This window comes from Lepeophtheirus salmonis, chromosome 9, assembly GCF_016086655.4.
Source record: "Lepeophtheirus salmonis chromosome 9, UVic_Lsal_1.4, whole genome shotgun sequence".
Taxonomy (NCBI): Eukaryota; Metazoa; Arthropoda; class Copepoda; order Siphonostomatoida; family Caligidae; genus Lepeophtheirus; species Lepeophtheirus salmonis.
Window position 1 is genome coordinate 29,060,634 of NC_052139.2, and position 18,019 is coordinate 29,078,652.

The 18,019-nt window shown below is 32.6% G+C and overlaps 2 protein-coding genes and 1 long non-coding RNA gene across 8 annotated transcripts; 1 reads left to right on the forward strand and 2 right to left on the reverse strand.

The window, feature by feature from the left end:
• Nucleotides 1–2,007: 2,007 nt before the first annotated feature.
• LOC121123998 (uncharacterized) lies at nt 2,008–5,686 on the reverse strand. Of its 3 annotated transcripts, none has more exons than XR_005866176.2 (5): nt 5,408–5,686; nt 3,589–3,871; nt 3,406–3,516; nt 2,702–3,302; nt 2,008–2,608 (listed from the first exon to the last, which is right to left on the reverse strand). It is a non-coding gene; the product is annotated as an uncharacterized lncRNA (long non-coding RNA). The 3 variants fall into 3 exon arrangements; XR_005866174.2 differs by having other exon boundaries at nt 3,589–3,888; XR_005866175.2 differs by having other exon boundaries at nt 3,589–3,910.
• Nucleotides 5,687–9,922: 4,236 nt separating this feature from the next.
• Nucleotides 9,923–12,659, reverse strand: Mtmr6 (Myotubularin related protein 6). The gene is made up of 3 exons (XM_040719085.2): nt 12,058–12,659; nt 11,170–11,999; nt 9,923–11,117 (listed from the first exon to the last, which is right to left on the reverse strand). Exons 1-3 carry the CDS (start codon nt 12,358–12,360, stop codon nt 10,328–10,330), a joined length of 1,923 nt encoding a protein of 640 aa, XP_040575019.1. The 5' UTR covers nt 12,361–12,659; the 3' UTR covers nt 9,923–10,327.
• A 1,208-nt stretch (nt 12,660–13,867) lies between these two features.
• Pect (phosphoethanolamine cytidylyltransferase) lies at nt 13,868–17,996 on the forward strand. 4 transcript variants are annotated; one of them, XM_040719326.2, is made up of 5 exons: nt 13,868–14,003; nt 16,499–16,714; nt 16,770–16,914; nt 16,968–17,110; nt 17,173–17,996. In XM_040719326.2, exons 2-5 carry the CDS (start codon nt 16,541–16,543, stop codon nt 17,827–17,829), a joined length of 1,119 nt encoding a protein of 372 aa, XP_040575260.1. In that variant the 5' UTR covers nt 13,868–14,003; nt 16,499–16,540; the 3' UTR covers nt 17,830–17,996. The 4 variants fall into 4 exon arrangements, with proteins under 4 accessions (XP_040575260.1, XP_071747235.1, XP_040575261.1 ...); XM_071891134.1 differs by lacking the exon at nt 13,868–14,003 and adding an exon at nt 14,021–14,694; XM_040719327.2 differs by lacking the exon at nt 13,868–14,003 and adding an exon at nt 14,164–14,281.
• Nucleotides 17,997–18,019: the final 23 nt, after the last annotated feature.

Below are 18,019 nucleotides of genomic sequence, written 5' to 3' on the forward strand. Positions count from 1 at the left end.
GAGATTGCTAGTGCTGTGTGCATCTCTAGTTCGAAACCTATTTCAATTAAAAGGTGTGAGCTCGTCCATTGGCATGAAAATGAATTTCTTGGGCGTTTTCTTACAACTCGGTTTTCAAACGGTAAAATAACGATGAATAATATGCTCCTGTGATATGGTTTCCCCTATTCCAGATAGTCGATGAGGATTATTCCTTGCAAATCCAAAAGACAGTCCCCATAATCTTTTCGGTCGATTCCTCGTTTTAAACGAATGGCAAACAGAAAGAAATAGATCGATCTGGATGAAAGTTGTCACACTTTTAAAAATGAGGCTAGATGGCTATATTTTTATTCCTCAACCTGTACAACCTATATTATTGTGTTAGTGAAGAAACGCAGCGTTTTCTGTTTCTTTTTGGAAGAAGGATTGTATGATACAATAAATGTAACGACTGTTAAAAAATAATCTATATCAAGAATATATCAGTCTAACGTCCAGCTATTTTATTTTATTAGACATATCCAGGGTCAGTTTTACCATGAGCAAATATCTTTCATTTATTTTAATTTCGAAAGATTTTTTTATTTTTCACATGACATATTTTCCCAAAAATGCTTACATTTAGTATTAAGGGAACATTTCAAATATTCCATTAAACTGTCATTTTTCTATTCATTTTTTTTAAAATCTAGTGCGTTTATCTTGCTAAGCCCTATCTTCATCCAAAAGTACTCTCCTTAGACAAGAATTTTTGCTTTTATACTTAATCTGTTTAGTTTCATCATGAAGCAGCAAGAGAATAAATGTAAAGTCATTGCAGAATTGTTGGAGGCCGGCAGAGATGCTAAGGCGATCATAAAATTCTCAAAATATACCAAGGGCACCACTTATGACGTCTGCAAGTGACAGAAGGCGAGTAAAAGGTTTTTCCATTCCTCATGTTGTTCACACAAAGCCAAAAAGTGGACTGGCCACTTCCTGGGTGGGCTCAAGAGGTACATCAAAGCAAATTCTGGCATCTCAATGGCTGCTCATGCTGGAAAGAAGTCTTTTAGAAGGAGGACAGTGGCCAGAACCATCAAGGATAATCTTGGCTTGAACAAGGTTAATAGAAATACAAGGTTAGACTGTCATGTAATCGGGCTTGCTAGAATTTTCAATTTGATGTATCGTACCGACTGCTGGGCAAGAGAGGGAGATTTTGACGTCATAGAGAATACAGGGTGCGTGGGCAAAATCTGCGAATCTGCCCCATATTAAGGACAACATTACTCTATCAGCTTATGTCTGATTCGTCTGTTTTTGGTGTTAACATTTTTCCCCGGGTTATAGGATTCAGTTATTGTTTACCATTTGAAGGAATAGCATCATTTTAAGTGCCCAAGAAAACTCATTATGTTCAATGAGAGAGATCGTAGGTGCGCTGCTATTCAGATTATGCTTAGTGATCACATGAAATTAAGGAATGCTGACATCTCTGGCCTTCTGTCAATGCCAGTCAGAAGTCTCAGGAAGCAGCTGGAGGAGTCATCGAACCCGATGGACGTTGTTGACAGGAAGAAGAAGGAGGAGAAGAGCACCAGGATTGTCCGGGACGTCACCTACATCAACAAGGTCATGGACATCATCGACGAGGACCCCCAGCGTTCCATGAGAGCCATGGCAAGTCTGTTGTTAGCGACAGGCCGTGGATGTGGCAGCAGGACTCCGCTTTGGCCCACAAAGCTGAGCGGACGCAAGAATGGCTGAAAAGCAATGCTTTTGCGTTCGTACCCTTCTCCTCTTGGCCTCCCTCATCACCGGATTTGAACCCGTTGGACTACTTTGTCTGATCCTACGTGGAGAACATAACCAACAGCTCCTTCCATAACATCAAGCAGTCTCTCATCGCCTGAATCAAGGAGAAATTCAGTGTGATAGAAGCAGCGCAGATCCAAAATGCCTGTTCTCGGTTTCGTAGCCGCATTGAGCGGGTTTTGGCCGCAGATGGCGGCTATATTAAAAAGATAGCTGCTCTATATCCTAATAAAGATATTCGTTTTTATTTTATCAATAAATATTATAAAATAAGCTTGTAGTTGTTGTTTTTTGAAGCGGCAGATTTTGTCCACGCACCCTGCAGAAAGGGTACCAAATACAAATTCACAAAAGGCCAAAATTACGTTGTGGTTCATAAGGTTGCAAAGAGGAAAGAAACTTCGCCAAATTTGAAAAAACAAAACAAAATCAGGGATCATAAAGCTTCTCAGAGATTAATCAAACTTCACCTTGGACACCCCCCATAACCAAAAAAATGACAACTGGCTGGCCGAGGTAATGTTTCTTCTGTGATGAAGACCAAGTTCCTGTCCAAGATAATGATGTTTGGCTTGATCACCAGTTACGGGAATGTCATGCCAACTCATATTTTTAACAACAGTCTCAAGTTGACCTATCCAGTGTGATTTCTAGTTCTGCTCAGAGCTGAGAAGGAAGGTAAACGGAGATCCCCATTGTTTTCTGATTTTCATTGATTCCTGAAGCTTTTTGTGAAGGGGAACATGCCCCTCTTCAATAAGAAGGATGTAATAAAGCCTTTCTTAGCTTTCATCTCCCGTTTACAGCTGATTATCAATGCCGAGGATGACTATATTGAATGTACAACAGTTAATTGTTCAATTTGAATTTCGTATGTAATAAATTTTGTGTGAAAATACCATCTACCATTATTTAAACTTACTTGAAAACATTGTCCAGATACTTCTGCCGACCCCTGTATATCTAATGCATTAAAAATAAGCTATTACATCATTATACACACATTCTTATTTATATAATATAGACAATAATAGCAGATTAGCTGTTATGACGGTTTATTATATCAGCTGCCAACAAACATGATGGAAGAAAATCAACACAAATCCAATGTTACTAGAACAAGGTTATACATCAAGAAAATGGCCGGGCAAGTACAGTAGATTTATTAAATAAATCTCTTTCTATTTCTGGTGATATCATTGGGACGAGTCTTGTTATTAATAGTACATAAATTTAAAAAGTAAAAATTTATTTAAATGATTTCATTATCATAGAAGTGTATCATAAGAATATTTTACTGAAGTGACATTTTACTAAATAAAATGCTAAATGTAAGTTATTAAATTATCAAAAGATCAAAATGGTAAGGACAAATTCTGGCTTCATTAGTATTGAATTCGTCTTTTCTTCGACAAGCCAAGATCCAGCCTTCTTCTTGCAAGGTCTTTAGGGAATCAGTGGTTTGAAACGCCTCTTGGGTTTTTACAAATAGCCACTGCACATACTCTTGTAGTTTAAGTGGCCTAATTAAATTAAACATGTGAACGATAAAAATTATTATAACATATCATTTATTAACATGTGTTACATCTATGCCTTAATAATTTATGATATTTAAAAACTTACGTTTGACATTATATTTAGTAAGATATCGCTTAAGAAATATCGAGTAACCACAATTTTTTACTTTTTAAATTTATGTAGTATTAAGAACCAAGACTCGTCGCAATGACGTCACTAGAAATAGAAAAAGAGATATTTAATTTATAACTCTGCTGTGCATCCTCAGCCATTTTCATGTTGTCCAACCTTGTTCTAGTAACATTCCATAAATCCCACTCCTTATATAGAAAGGAAATATAGGCTAGAAGTACTTCGATATCGATCTTCCATTTTACTCTGAGTCCAGCAAAGTCTTACTCCTATAATTCCCGATCAACCCCTCAATATTACTCTTAATAAAAAATTAGAAAAAGCGGCTACCGCTTATTCTAGGGCATCTTTTATACACTTCCACCTCTAATCAAGAATGAATACTCCAAATTATATGGGAGTCAGGACCGTTACAAGGATTTTCTTTGGTCGTTGAAAACTTTATAATTATTTATTCTTGATATTTTTAATATAAAATCTCGAAATGTTATTTTTTTTTATTTATTAGAAAAGACAATGAAATTTGATATTTATGTAATTATTACGACACGTTTGAAAATAAACGTTTAGGGGCAAAAAAGTTTCAGTACCAGGATATGCATTGTTAAGGGTAATATAAGTAATGTGTAGTTTATTTTTTCTATAAAGTATTAAACTGTTACGTCAACATATTTTATGCCGACCTAAACAAAACCTAATTTAAAGTGAATGAAATCCCTATTTTAATCAAGTTTAAAGAAAACAGTGAATTAATCTGCTATGTATTGTAATGTCAAAATGAGACTGGCAAATAGAAGAACTACATATAAACTTTACTTGCTATCAAAAATTATTATAATATATCAGTCCCTAATAATCAGGATCCAGACATCACGTTTTTTATATAAAAAAAAAAGGGGGAATATTTGAAATTTAATTGAATTTTTCTCCAAAAAAATTGACTTTCTGTGAATATCTTTTGACTTAAGAAAATGATCCTCCAAAAAATTTAATATTTTAAATTTAATTGTTGTTCAATTTATTTATTTTTTCAAAAAATGTAATGTTCTTTGGGTAATTATTGATTTTTAAACTTGTTCTACAATTTTTTTTTTGCTCAATTTCATTATATCTGACACTGAAATGTATTAAAAATATGGTGTTAAATCGTTATACAATGTTATTGACTAATTCTGACTGAACTATTTCAATGAAAAGAATAAGATATTTTTTTCTAATTATCCTACCTTTTTGTCCCTAATTGATTCAAAACAAAATTAACTGTAGCAATCTAGCCATTTAATAGGGATGTCAGTAGATATTATTTTGATTATATTCAAATATGACTAATTAGCTTCAAATAATATTTCATGCAGTTATAATGTCTTTTTTTATTCAGAAGACAATTTGATGAACTTTCATCAAGATTTCTTGGAAAATTGTTCATTTTATATAACCTCATTTTCAGTATGAGTGAACCTTAAAAAAAACAGCTATCAAAAATTTCATGACAATTTTCCCTTTAGTTTGTGAGTTATTGAGATAGGTGTGATGTTATTTTTTGATATTTCCAAAACAATGGATAAAAGCTATTTCGTGTTTTAATTTTACACTGCTTGTTTCCTCAGTAGAAAAAATACCGTCAGACTAAACAATGGCGTGATAAGTCTTATGAAGACTCTGTTCCATAAAGCAAATAAAAAACTAATCACAATAATTTGAAAAAAGTCAATTTTGAACGAAAGAACATCGTTACCCTTATCGTGCCCCAAAATATTTCCTCCAAAAAGAAACAAAACAAAAAAAAGGCCCGAAATCATCTGGTAGTTAGCCAAATAAGTCAATCATACCAACTGCTATTTATCCCTTATGTACTCCCAGACTATTACTGTCATATTATTTACAAAAGTATAAAATTCACTTTTTTTTTTCTATGTATTTTTTGAAATTCAAAAATAAATAACATTGAGTATGTATTATTCTATTCTCGAATAACCGTATTTATTCTTCAAACGGTACTTTTAGCCGCCGTTGTTTGAAACGTAAATTATTTAGCCAAAATGTGTCATCTATCATCTGACAAAATTGCATATTTATGGTCTTGAGAACACGAAAGATATCTATAACGTCTCCCTTCTCAGCCAGTTGATCGTATACTGAAAATGCTTTTTCATCCATAAAAAACCGGAACCACTCCTGCAATGTCTTCTATCTTTAGAAAAACCTTGGCCAACTTTCCCAGTCGAATCCAGGTGTGAACGTCTCCAGACCCATCGAATCTTGCAATCACATAAACTATTTTTAATGTAGTTATGGACGTGATAGCTCGTAGCTTCTTACTTCTAGAAATAAATAATACAGAGGATTATTCATACATACAAAAATCAAAAAGCTAATTATTGGAAAATACCATTTTTTGCCACGAATGCGTGTTCTATAAATTGATATATTTTCATCCATTCTATCCACACCTCCCATTTTCAAGCAGTTGTATTGATGAATTGCATTAAGAATCGGAATTTTTATTCTTTTCATTTCGGATGCTACAAATCATCATTGGTAATAAACCATATTTAGTCGATGTAATCGTAGCAATATTATTGCCATTCCACCTGATAACAACTATATTGGAATTTGCATCTTTAAAATGTTTTTCGTTCCCCCCTAGTGCATATTTGAACGCCTCGACAATAATAAATAGGCACTTATCTTCTCTATTTTTTCTTATTGTTTCAGCACCATCATGACCCATATTTTTGAATTTTTCCAAAAATTTTACCAAAGTGAAAAAATTATCCAAATCTAAAGAAAACTTTTTTTAGAGTGTATTTTCTTTTTTTAAACAAGTAAAAATGTAAAATATGGCAAATTTCTTCCATTGAGACCACTATACTAGATGCACGATAATTATCGACTCAACTGGCCAAGCGCAATACTATTCGAAAAGCTTTTGTAGTATACATTCACACCTTTACAATGTCTTAACGTATGATCTGATGTGATAAAGAACACATCAAAAAATTACGTCATTAGATGAAATATACCTTCCATTTAATGAAAAAGGCTGCCCCAAGAATTGTTTTTTTTTTCTCCTTAAAAAAAGGATCTCTTTAAAAAAAAAATATATATAAAATCTAGAAAAGACATAGAAAAGAATTACTCCAATGTCGATTTTTAATTCTATTCCGAGTTCATTAAGGATTTACACCGTAAATATCGGTTAAATTGAGGTGAGTTTTAATTTTTATAAAAAGTATATGTGGGTAAGAACAAAATATGAATGTTACGATATTGTTATAGCATTTTCTTGGCGGAGCTTTTACGTCTAATATCCCTAATTATAGAGATATTAGATACTCACTGCAGCTTAGACAATAGCATCCCTACCTATAACTATGTTTGATAAAATTAACTGACAAGGAATACTGTTAAATGTTATTTCACAGAATACTATATAAATATTTTTTCTCAAAAAATAGTTAAATATTTTTGAGCATGTAAGAAAAAAGCTATGAGATCACTAAATCCAATGTAAGTCCTCACACTCCGAGACAAGTCCATTAAATATATATATTATTAAAAATCAATGTGACGTCAATTCTTTAAAAGTACCCCTTTTGTTAGCTGGAGTATATTTTTCACTCCTTGGCTCACTTTATCGCCTCTATGTATTTTTTCTCTATGGGCACAGTCCTCACATCAGAATAAAAGAAGAATCCAAGAAATCAAAAGAAACAACAATCTAACGATTTTTAAGCAAAAATTGTAAATTGAATTCACTCAAACCCTATGAAAAAATATTAACTAAGAATGTCATTATCAATATAAATAAAGAATTTGATGAAATCAGGTTTAATGTTTTAGGTTCATACTAAAAAGTATTGGCGATAGAAGGTAGATTCAAAGAAATAAGAAGCAGTTTTATCAATCTTGGGGTGTATAATATCACAGTTCACTAACGGAGAGTAAAAAACATTGCGGTGTAGACGGGATGGGTGTAAGTAGCATCAACTATGTTAAGAAATTAATAACAAAACTTTTAATATTATTTTGTACTTCGGAAGAAAGAGAATGATGTCTCAATATCCCTAGAATAATAACTTGAGAAACATGCCAAAAAAAATGGAGTGTGCTCTTAATATTTTAAAACTGTACGACTACTTGATCTAAACAATAAAAAGTAAACGACATCTTATAAAGTTTTATAGATAGATTAGTTTTAATAGATATGTAGCACTTACGTACGAATGGAACCTTCAACTTCTCATTCAAACTGTCAATTCAGCTAAAATGTTTTATTTAGCATCTGACGAAATTGCATAAGCATGGCATTAACCATCCATGCGATATTTAAACATTAAACTGGTGGCCTTGGCATTCTTTTGTCGCTCAGATCCCGCAAGGTCAACTAAGTGGAACTTGTCTACAAGAACATCCTTTATTCCTGTTAGTTTCCTCAATGTGGAAAGTAAAAATAGCATGAGACCTCGAAGAAATGTTGTTCATCACCGTTGCAGCTCTGACTATCTGTTTTGATCCATTCTCAAATTGAATGATTGTGTCTGAAAGAACGAACGTCCTCAGGAACCTTCAAGAGATTCGAAATATAAAGTTCATTTTTGTGATCTTCTCGAATATCTAGGGAAAAATCTTCTTTTCTCTTACTTTAGCAGGAGAGGATATATCTTATCCTCATATAGTTCAATAAATGATACTTTGGTGACGAAGGACACATCTGCACATGCTTCTTGAGAAATATGTTCAAAAATGTCTTTGATGGCTATAGAAATTATTCTAAGGAGTTCTGGAGAAATGAATTGGGAATTTGTTTTTCTGGTGGAGTGCGTTTTTCCTGATCCGGTTTCTTCATAGGCCGGAACAATGATATTACAACCCTTAAAGAGTTGAGGAATAAGTTATTTTACTAATTTGTTGTAGACTTCCTCCTCTTCCAAATGATTTCCAAAAGCAAAATCATAGGTGAATGTATTTTTTGTGGATTTAATATAGATTTGGTTCTCTTCAAGGACTTCAATTGCTTCTTGAAAACTCTTATTTAATTTGTTTTCATTGAACGGAAAGAAACGAGCAGCTACTTGAACAGAGAGTGTACCACACAAATACGTCATTGCAATTAGAGTGATCTTGACTTTACTACATAATCTAATGTACTGAGTCTTGACCTGAGAGCGAGAGTAAACCAAAAACTAATCAATAAGTACATGAGAGAATAAAAGCCAACTTAATCCCTTGTTGTTATTGCGGAGTCACGGAGGAAGAGCGGATTTGAGATCTTCAAATAACCAGAAAATATTTTTAATTGATATTGAAGAATATTGACTTGATAACTTACTTTTAATGGCAAGGAACATAAATACAAATATGGTTGAAAATAATATATATACATTACAAATACTAATAGTAACTTTTGAAATGTTCTTTCCATGCAGCGTTTTCTAAATTTTATAGCGACTTTAGACTGAAAATATTGCAACTAAAACCAAGTGTATGAATGATTATGCATTGCATAACTGAAATATATTTTTATAAAGTAAATAAAATACTCATTAATATCTAAAATATGTATTTATAACATTCGTAGACCTAATTGAGGAGGGCGTATTCCATTAGATACTTGAGAAGAAGAAAAAAGTTAAAATAATATAATACATGGACATTTTTCGATAAAGGTCGTGGCAAAACCCAGTTGGCAACACTTATAGCAAAAGCACAATGAACCAATAAAAATCATGTCTTCTTAATAGAATTATTTGAGTTCCCATTTTTAAGTCCTTTATAACAAAGATTACAGACAGGAGTTGCCTTTCCCGAAAAATGACCTGGAAGCGTTGCTTTAAATGCAATACATCGAATACAAAAAGCTATACCACAGCATCTACAATGCCTTTTAACATTTCCTAGGAGCTTAGCATTACATATACACTCATTCGATGAGCGCCAGCCCTTCCATTCAATAGCCACGGAGTTTAATATTTGATCAATCTCATCTGCATCAATGAAGAGAGGTCTTTGTATTGTATCATTTTTTTCTTTTTTCTTGATAGATGGGGAAACCTTCGGCGGTAAAGGATTGCCCATCATCATTCTAGAAGGCGGCTCAAGAATTAAGTTGAATATTCCTGGAAATTGAATAAATTAAATATTATTAGAATTAAAAATATGTCATTCAGCATTGATTAATTAATTTACACGATCTAAAATTATGTAAAAAAAAACCCACACACATTAAGACACATTTCTTATAGAATTTGAAAAGCTTGTCCCATAAAAGTATGGTTATTACAAATATTGAGGTTTTTTTTGGTTTTTTTTCATTAACAAAAATATGATGGGATGAAATTAACCACAAATACATGCCTTGGGTTTCATGTTTTTTTTTCATGCAATACATAAAAAATGAAGAACAAGCTGTTGATCATTATGGCATAGAGGTGCAGAAATAAAATAATATCAAAATCATGCGAATTATAAATAAAATTGAATCGAGGAATGAATCAAAGAGAGCCTTTATTGGATCAATAACAACAATTATAGCTGACATATTCACTGTTTAATTAAAATAAAAAATTATTTTATATGAATAAAATATTATTAATATTGTATATATATTTAGGGATAAATTTAATCAAGGATAACCCCAGAGTTTACGATGATTCTTACTTTTAAAAAAATAATTAACTGCAGGTAAGTTAATGGATCATATGTAACAAACAAATAATGAATAATAAATAAATAAACCTCAGTGATTTAAACGTAATTAAAGAAATGAGTAATGTAAAATAATAATGAATAAATGATACGATAAATGGAATGTAACATTAAGCAAAATTGAGACAATCAAAGACACATTGAAATATAATAATAACCTATGGGACTAATATGGTTGATTTTTTTACTACGTCTTACTGGATTGACATTTTTCAACTATGGAAGTCTTGAGCTCCGCAAATCTCTTTTCCATTTCTTGTGTGCTGTTATTCGATTGGTGGTCTTTGTGGATCGCAGTAATACTAGGGGTAGGAGTGACACTACTAGCCCCATTGCTTCCATAAGCAGAAGATTGTGACGGAACCGATGAGGAAGAAGTTCCACTAACAATATTTGATAGGAGTTTACCACCAGCTTTTGCACTGGAAATAATACTCTTAACATTAGATATAGTTGCACTCAATTGCCTTCCGTGATCTTCCAAGGAAGACGTATGGCTTTGAGTGATGGAAAGGAGATCTATTATAGGCTCGCGTGGATGAGAACCTTCTTCAAAGCGGGAGTAAAGTCCAGACCAAAACAATATTCTTTGGCTAGTAATTTCTGGCTGTATTACATGATATCCCTCTTCATCAAATAAGGGATTAGTGTAGTCGTCATGATGAAGGGCTATATAGCCCCATAGACTATAAGTTTTCTCTTCCAAATGTGCTTCTTTTCGTTGTCGATCAGAGTTACCGAAAAATGTACCATACTGTTTCGAATAAACATGCTCGTGGATGGTAATGAGATACCGCTCATTAAACTGAAAAGACTGTGGAAACATATTCATTAGTTGCCAGACGCAATCAAGGAACTGAGCGAAAATAGGGGATACTTCATGAGGATCCCCGTTCAAGTGACCACATCGATCCTCGAATTTGTGACCAAAAGCTAACCAATCCTTTTCTATGAGGGCCTGAAAACCTGTTACCGTCCTAGAGACTTGCAAGTTAATTGACTGTTAAAAGTTAATAGCACGTTAAATACCTATAGTAGGGATCCAGCATGAGACCAGCTAAGGAGCATGCTTGAGAAGTTCTATCCCAACCATCCGAACAGTGAATAATAATACTACTGTTTTCTTTAACAATTACGTTAACAACAGCAACAGCACACTCTAATACAGCTTTGATGTGTTTGAGCCAGCCAGAGTTGCTCAATTCTCCAAGAAATTCATTCATATTGGACGTATTGACTATACTAGAAACTAATTTATCTAAACTAGATCTCATTTTATGAATATTATCAATTCCTTTGAAAAAGAATTTAATATTCTCATAGAACTTCCCATTCTCGTATCCTTTGCCCCCGGCTTTATTCGCCATAGCATTGATTTGTGGACGCGTATCAAGGACATAGATCAGGGGCTTCGGATTCGGACTTGCTTTACGAAGTAATTCAACATACGCCTCATCCGCGGCAGATCTTGACCCAGCAATCCCCACCAGTGGCTGTGCACATCGAATGATAGCAGCTCCATTTTGACGGTGCAAATATGTGAGTACAGGGAGTCGGCTTCGAGCTCTGAAAGCAGCGGAGCCCTTGAGGAGGGATAAGCTCGCGGAAGAAGGAACAATGAGTGTCTGTGGATAGGTCTGACAGAGAGAGTAATCGTCGTTGAGTGACTGATTTAGAGTCCATTCCGCATTGGGTATACCTAGTCGTTGAAATTCAGATGAGAGATCATGGAAAAACCAGCCAGAGCGTCGACGAGACAACTCTCCCTTGGGATTGTAGGAAAAGCAAAAAAGACTGCAATGGACCTTGGGTCGACTCAACTCCATCAGACTCAAATAAATCTCTTGTGCGTCCTTGTCCTGCAAGAAGGAGGAGTAAATAAGACTTGCTCTGGGGCATGTTCACTGGGGCAGGTACCTTAGGGATCACAAATGTTGCATGAAGAAAGTTCCAGCAGTAGACTCTGAGAATGGAGCCGGAGGTGGAGAGCGTGGGCTTCTCCACCGTATGCATTTGCATATGCAGGATCCACAGCTCTTTCGAGGCGTCGTTCAAGGACGAGGAGGCGCCACAGTGAGTGGAAGAGTCCTCCACACCATTATTCGAGACGAATATCAGATGAGTTGTCGTTAGATATAGAGTTCCAAAGGGACTACTCCTGGGATTGTAGCGGTTCAAGAGTTTGACTTTCTCCACTTTCGGAGTTCGTATATGCTCCATCCTTGTCGTACCCTTTCACGAATCACAACCCCTCGTAGAACCTCCAAGAGACTAAGACTCTTCAGCAGCAGCTCACTGCTAATAATACTTAATTCTCTACAATTGACAAGCTTCAGCTCAAGATAGTATCAACCAGATTGACTTTCATCAATTAGAAGCATTTTGTATTAAGTGTAGTACATAAAAGCCCAAAAACCACGCAACCTCTCCACTCTTCCATCCTCTACCTCAGCGGTTCTCAAAATGTGCGCTCCGTATACTTATACAGTCAACAGTATAGATGAAGAATGGATTGGACTCTCCATATGTTGCGTACAAGTTGCAACTTGTATGGGAATGTTATACAAGTTCCATACATAAATGGGTTATAATAGAATATTCCATGGATGATCAATATATTAATAATGTATTTTTCGGCTATTTTAATCAAAATGACTATAATATTAGTATTATGTAGCACATTATGAAGTCAAAGGCCTCCAGTTCTATAATGTATTTTGAATAGGTCAAAATGAAATGATAGTATCCCTTAATAGTTAGTAATTAGAATGAATAATGTGTTAATTGAATAATGCATTTTAAGACGAAGAAATTACAACTTGTGCAACACATAATATATATAAAAAACATGCAACTATGCTTAGCTGTAGAGCGGATTCTAACTCACACTTAAATAATTGAAGGGAAGACTTAATAATAGCCTGTTTTCCAACAGAACTATTCCATTAATAGGACAAGATTTTGAATCCTGTTTTGTATAAAGTGTATTTCGTTAGTATTGTAAGTACGCTCAGACTGTATGAAGTTTGATAACCACTGCTTCAGTAGGTGACAATTGTTGCAAAGTCCGCTCAACAGCTCACTCACCTCACACTTATCAATTGCTAATTAATGTTAAATTAGTAATTACACATAATTATCTATTAGATAATATAATATACATATTATCATTAAAATTAATTGGAACTATTATGTACCAATTAATGACGGCAGACCTTTTCAGGAAAAACGATGTTATATCCTCGAACACTTCTTTTTTTAGCTTGTTTTTAATTATTTATATCCATATATATTTATTCTACATATGGAACATGCATCTTTCAATATGCCATACTTTCTCATCCCTATATGTACAATGCACATATCTCCAAGGGTATTATCGATTACTATTTTTCGATAGCATAACATATAAATAATTCATTGAATGATACTTTCATTCATTAAGGAATTCTACCAAATTTCTGAATAAAAATATGGAAGTAAAAAATATGAACTTTAATATCGTATCAATTATGCACATGTTAATGTAGGTCACATTATTTGATAGCAGTCCTTGAATTCATAGTAAATAAATTATTAATAGTAAAGATATTTGACGTGAGCGCAGAAGCATAATAATAGGCTGATAAGTAATAAATAGGATAGCGCACCTACGCAGCTGTCTAGCTATGTGTGGGAGGAATATAGAGTTTCAAAAACTTGCCTCTAGTTAGGACAAACATATTTAGCCAATCATATTTCTTTCACTTGAATGATAAAAATAAAAAACATATCTTTATTATTATCATAATAAATTTTAGAGAAATTTCCTTATCAAATTCAATGTGAGCCTTTATATTGTTGATTTTATATTTAATATTTGGGTAAGTGACGGTTTTTTAATACTATTTCGAAGCTAATAATGTATTGCATTAGAGTGTAGCCATTTAATGAAAAATTTAACTTAATTTCGACTATTAATTCAGTATAACAATATTATTTTTTTATTTAATAAATATTTTAAGATTTAAAACATAAACAAAGTACAGGAAATATTTTTTTATCCATATTTTTTTTTAAATATGAAAAAACAATTTATAGTGATTAGTTTATCTTGTTTTGAATTGGGATAATGAGTCACTTTAAAGAAAAACATTTGAACGTAAGTTAATTCAATTTACCATCAATGTTCAAATAATTCAATAATTGATATACATGTATGAATTTTATGTAGTTTAGAAGAAATAACTTTTATCAATTGATTGTACAAATGAACAATTTTTACCCCGCAGTCCGATTGATCTAATTACATCATTTGTTATTTCAATTACCAACAATTAAATTATCTCATTTTCATCTATTAAAATTACTTATTTATTGTGTATTTACGAGTTATATAACTGCAAAAAATTTGAACCTATTAATGTGCTACAGAATATGTACTACCAATTAGTCATTTTCATCCAAAAAAAAAAAAGTCAGCAATTACATCATTAATATATATACTACCTCTAATGAATAGAACGGTTTCATTAAAGGCATAAATGGTTTCATCATTGAGGAATACGCTATTTGGTAGGTTCGAAGTTGATATTATTACTACATAAAATAGACAAATTTCCAATAAATCTATCTTCATGAAACTTTATCAAATGATTTTATGAATAATGAAGACTTAACATCTGCATTGAAAACTAATTGATCCGACTGATATTTGAGTAAAATCCAAGTAGACGAACCATTGAACTTTAACCATAGATTAAACATTAGAGAGGGATTATTGAAGACAACATCTGGAATTAAATTAATTAAAAATCGGTTAAGCCCCCCCAATCCCGTTCTACATGGCGTTAGAAAACCATACCTCTTTCAAATATCTACAAAAAAGCCGTTAAAAGGCAAGTTGTGGGTTCTCTGGCTGATTTGATGCGTAAACGCTTCCTTCTTTGAGTTTGTAAACCGTCGGAAGATCTACTCAAAAAAATAAAATAATTTGCCAACCTTTCATGGACTCAAAAGAAAAGTGATTCCACTATAAGATGACTACTTCAACCCTTTTTACGAATAAATCGAGTGTCGAAGTTATAAAGAGAGGCTGTACTTTCTGTAAGTCTAGTTTAGAGACTTCTAGAAATCTGTTTTAGGATTGCTCAAAAGTGGTTCACTTAGTGCAGATGACCACTGAGTTTTTGAGGGAATATTACAAATTTTACAATTTGGATTGCCTTGTAATGTAACCGCCTACACAAAGATTTCACTTTGAATAGAGTACTTAATTACTAAAGTGTTATTTATTCTTTACGTAGCAAGAAGTAACAACTCTTGCATACATATTGGTCTGGATATATTCCTCTTAAAATTCCACAAAGTGCTGGAGAGGTTCGATGCGAATGTAAATTTTATTGTGAGTGGAAAACGACACATATAATCTAAAAACTTTTTTACATGGGTTTTGAGATTGAATGAATGTTCAAATGGTCATGCACATATTGTAAATAGTCACGATTTCTTTCATTGTACAGGTGAAGAACATGCACCATATGCATAGAGGTTCAAAAAATCATTGAAATATAAAGTCAACATACAAATATATATATATATATCAAAGTAATATGTACTATAAATGGCTAGATTTGTACAAATCTATTTGATCAATTAGTACGAGAAAAGTAGGATAATTAAAGAAAAATATCTTATTTCTTCTATTGTGATAGTTAGTTTTTTGGAAATAAGATCATATAACGATGTAATAGCATATTTTAATACACTTGAGGGTCAGATATATAATCAAACTAAGCAATAAAGGAGGAATACAATTTTGATAGACAGTAAGTCCCGTTATCTGTTGGTCTAATTTTGACATCCAATAATTGATTATATTCCTTAATATTATTGGAAAAGGGGTTTTATGTTAAAAAACTTGACTGTTTAATAATACTAACGTGACACGAAAATGCTCTTTACTCAATTAATAAATAATTTTTATAACAAGTACTTTAAATTATGTATCTCATTTTTGTTGACAACTTGTTCATGACATATACTTTTATAGGATTTTTTCACAACTTACCGTAGAATACATTACATTATTATTATTTTTTTTTTTTTTTTTTGAACTTTTAATTATGTTCGAAAGAAAAACATGACGTAGAACTAGTAATTCTGCAAGAATAATTAAGTTTATAAAGAAAAAAAACTTGTTTGGATCGGAAGAAGTGTTTCAGTAGTTCAATCTAGAGAAACTTACTTTTAGTCAGTTAAAATAAATAAATTTTGATAAGCCACATAATACAATCTATTTTCTACACTTTTATCTACAAATTTCTAATATATCTCTATATATTAGGGGAAAACATCTTATAGTTTTATTTAATTATAGTTTTAATTCATCAATCAATACTAATTCTCATCGAATTTCATCATGTCTACTAATGAAAGAAAATTAAATGTTTGGGTAGACGGATGTTATGATATGGTGCATTTCGGTCATGCAAATTTTTTACGACAAGCTAAATTATTTGGAGATTATTTAAAAGTTGGAATACACACAGATGAAGAAATTACAAAGCATAAAGGGCCTCCTGTTTTCAATGAAGTATGTTCTGACGATGTATACTATATGAAATTTGCTATTTTTCTCTTTAAAATAGGAAGAAAGATATCGGATGGCCAAAGCAATTAAATGGGTAGATGAAGTTGTGAAAGGTGTTCCCTATGTTACAACTTTGGAAACGCTGGAAAAATATGATTGTGAATTTTGTGTTCACGGGGATGATATTTCATTGACCCAGGATGGTAATCTCCTAATCATTTATTAATTAGTTTTGAGTACATTTATATTTTTTTAGGGAAAGATACTTATCATTTAGTAAAGGATGCTGGAAAGTATAAGGAATGTCCTCGTACACAAGGGGTTTCTACAACGGATCTTGTTGGAAGAATGCTTCTTCTCTCAAAGTCTCATCAACAAAAAGGCAATCATGAATATCAAGTAATCAATTAATTAATATCAATATAATTAAGGACATACAAAGTAATTTTCCTTCGTAATAGTTCTGTAAAACAAAATCCATAGATTTGTCTACTGACTCAGCTGCCAAATCGCCCTGGACAGGAGTTTCACAATTTCTTCCTACTAGCCAGAAAATAATGCAATTTTCTAGTAGTCAAACTCCAAAGTCAACAGATAAAATAATTTATGTAGATGGAGCTTTTGATTTATTTCATATTGGTCACTTAGATTTTTTGGAAAAGGCTGCCTCTCAAGGAGACTATTTAATTGTGGGTCTTCATACAGATCCTGTAGTTAATAAATACAAAGGGCTTAATTATCCTATAATGAATCTTCATGAACGTGTATTATCTGTCCTATCCTACAGATGTGTCAATGAAGTGGTGATAGGTGCCCCATATGTTGTGACAAAAGATTTAATCAACCACTTTAAAGTGGATTTGGTTGTTGGAGGCGAGTTTCCGCATTCGCCAGATGCAGAAACTGGAAAAGATCCTTATGAAGTGCCGAAAGAACTTGGGAAATTCAAAGTCGTGAATTCAAATAATCCTTTAACAACTGAAAAACTTGTGGAAAGGATTCTTAAAAGAAGAGAGGACTACATCAATAGAAATAAAAAGAAAGAGGCCAAGGAAATTGCAGTCATAAACAAACTTAATCAAATGAGTGCAAATAATAATGTTACGGATCCTGCTTAATTATTTTTTTAAAGTTATACTATTTACTTATCATTCGGAAATTATTTGTTTATCGTCTTTCTTTTTTTTTTTTACTTACAAACTATGTATAAATAATATGTTTAAATTTAACATAAATATAGCCAGGTATATATCCATAATATATAATATAACATATTGATAAATAATGTTCATTCTCATTTCTTCATGT

What these genes read in the sequence shown, in the direction of transcription:
- Mtmr6 (XM_040719085.2), bottom strand. Translation starts at nt 12,360, where the DNA reads ATGGAGCATATACGAACTCCGAAAGTGGAGAAAGTCAAACTCTTGAAC. An exon ending in CAACATTTGTGATCCCTAAG is followed by an intron (nt 12,000 to 12,057) that starts GTACCTGCCCCA and finishes TCCTTCTTGCAG; the next exon opens with GACAAGGACGCACAAGAGAT. An exon ending in ATGCTGGATCCCTACTATAG is followed by an intron (nt 11,118 to 11,169) that starts GTATTTAACGTG and finishes GCAAGTCTCTAG; the next exon opens with GACGGTAACAGGTTTTCAGG.
- Pect (XM_040719326.2), top strand. Translation starts at nt 16,541, where the DNA reads ATGTCTACTAATGAAAGAAAATTAAATGTTTGGGTAGACGGATGTTAT. An exon ending in TATTTCATTGACCCAGGATG is followed by an intron (nt 16,915 to 16,967) that starts GTAATCTCCTAA and finishes ATATTTTTTTAG; the next exon opens with GGAAAGATACTTATCATTTA. An exon ending in AAGGCAATCATGAATATCAA is followed by an intron (nt 17,111 to 17,172) that starts GTAATCAATTAA and finishes CCTTCGTAATAG; the next exon opens with TTCTGTAAAACAAAATCCAT.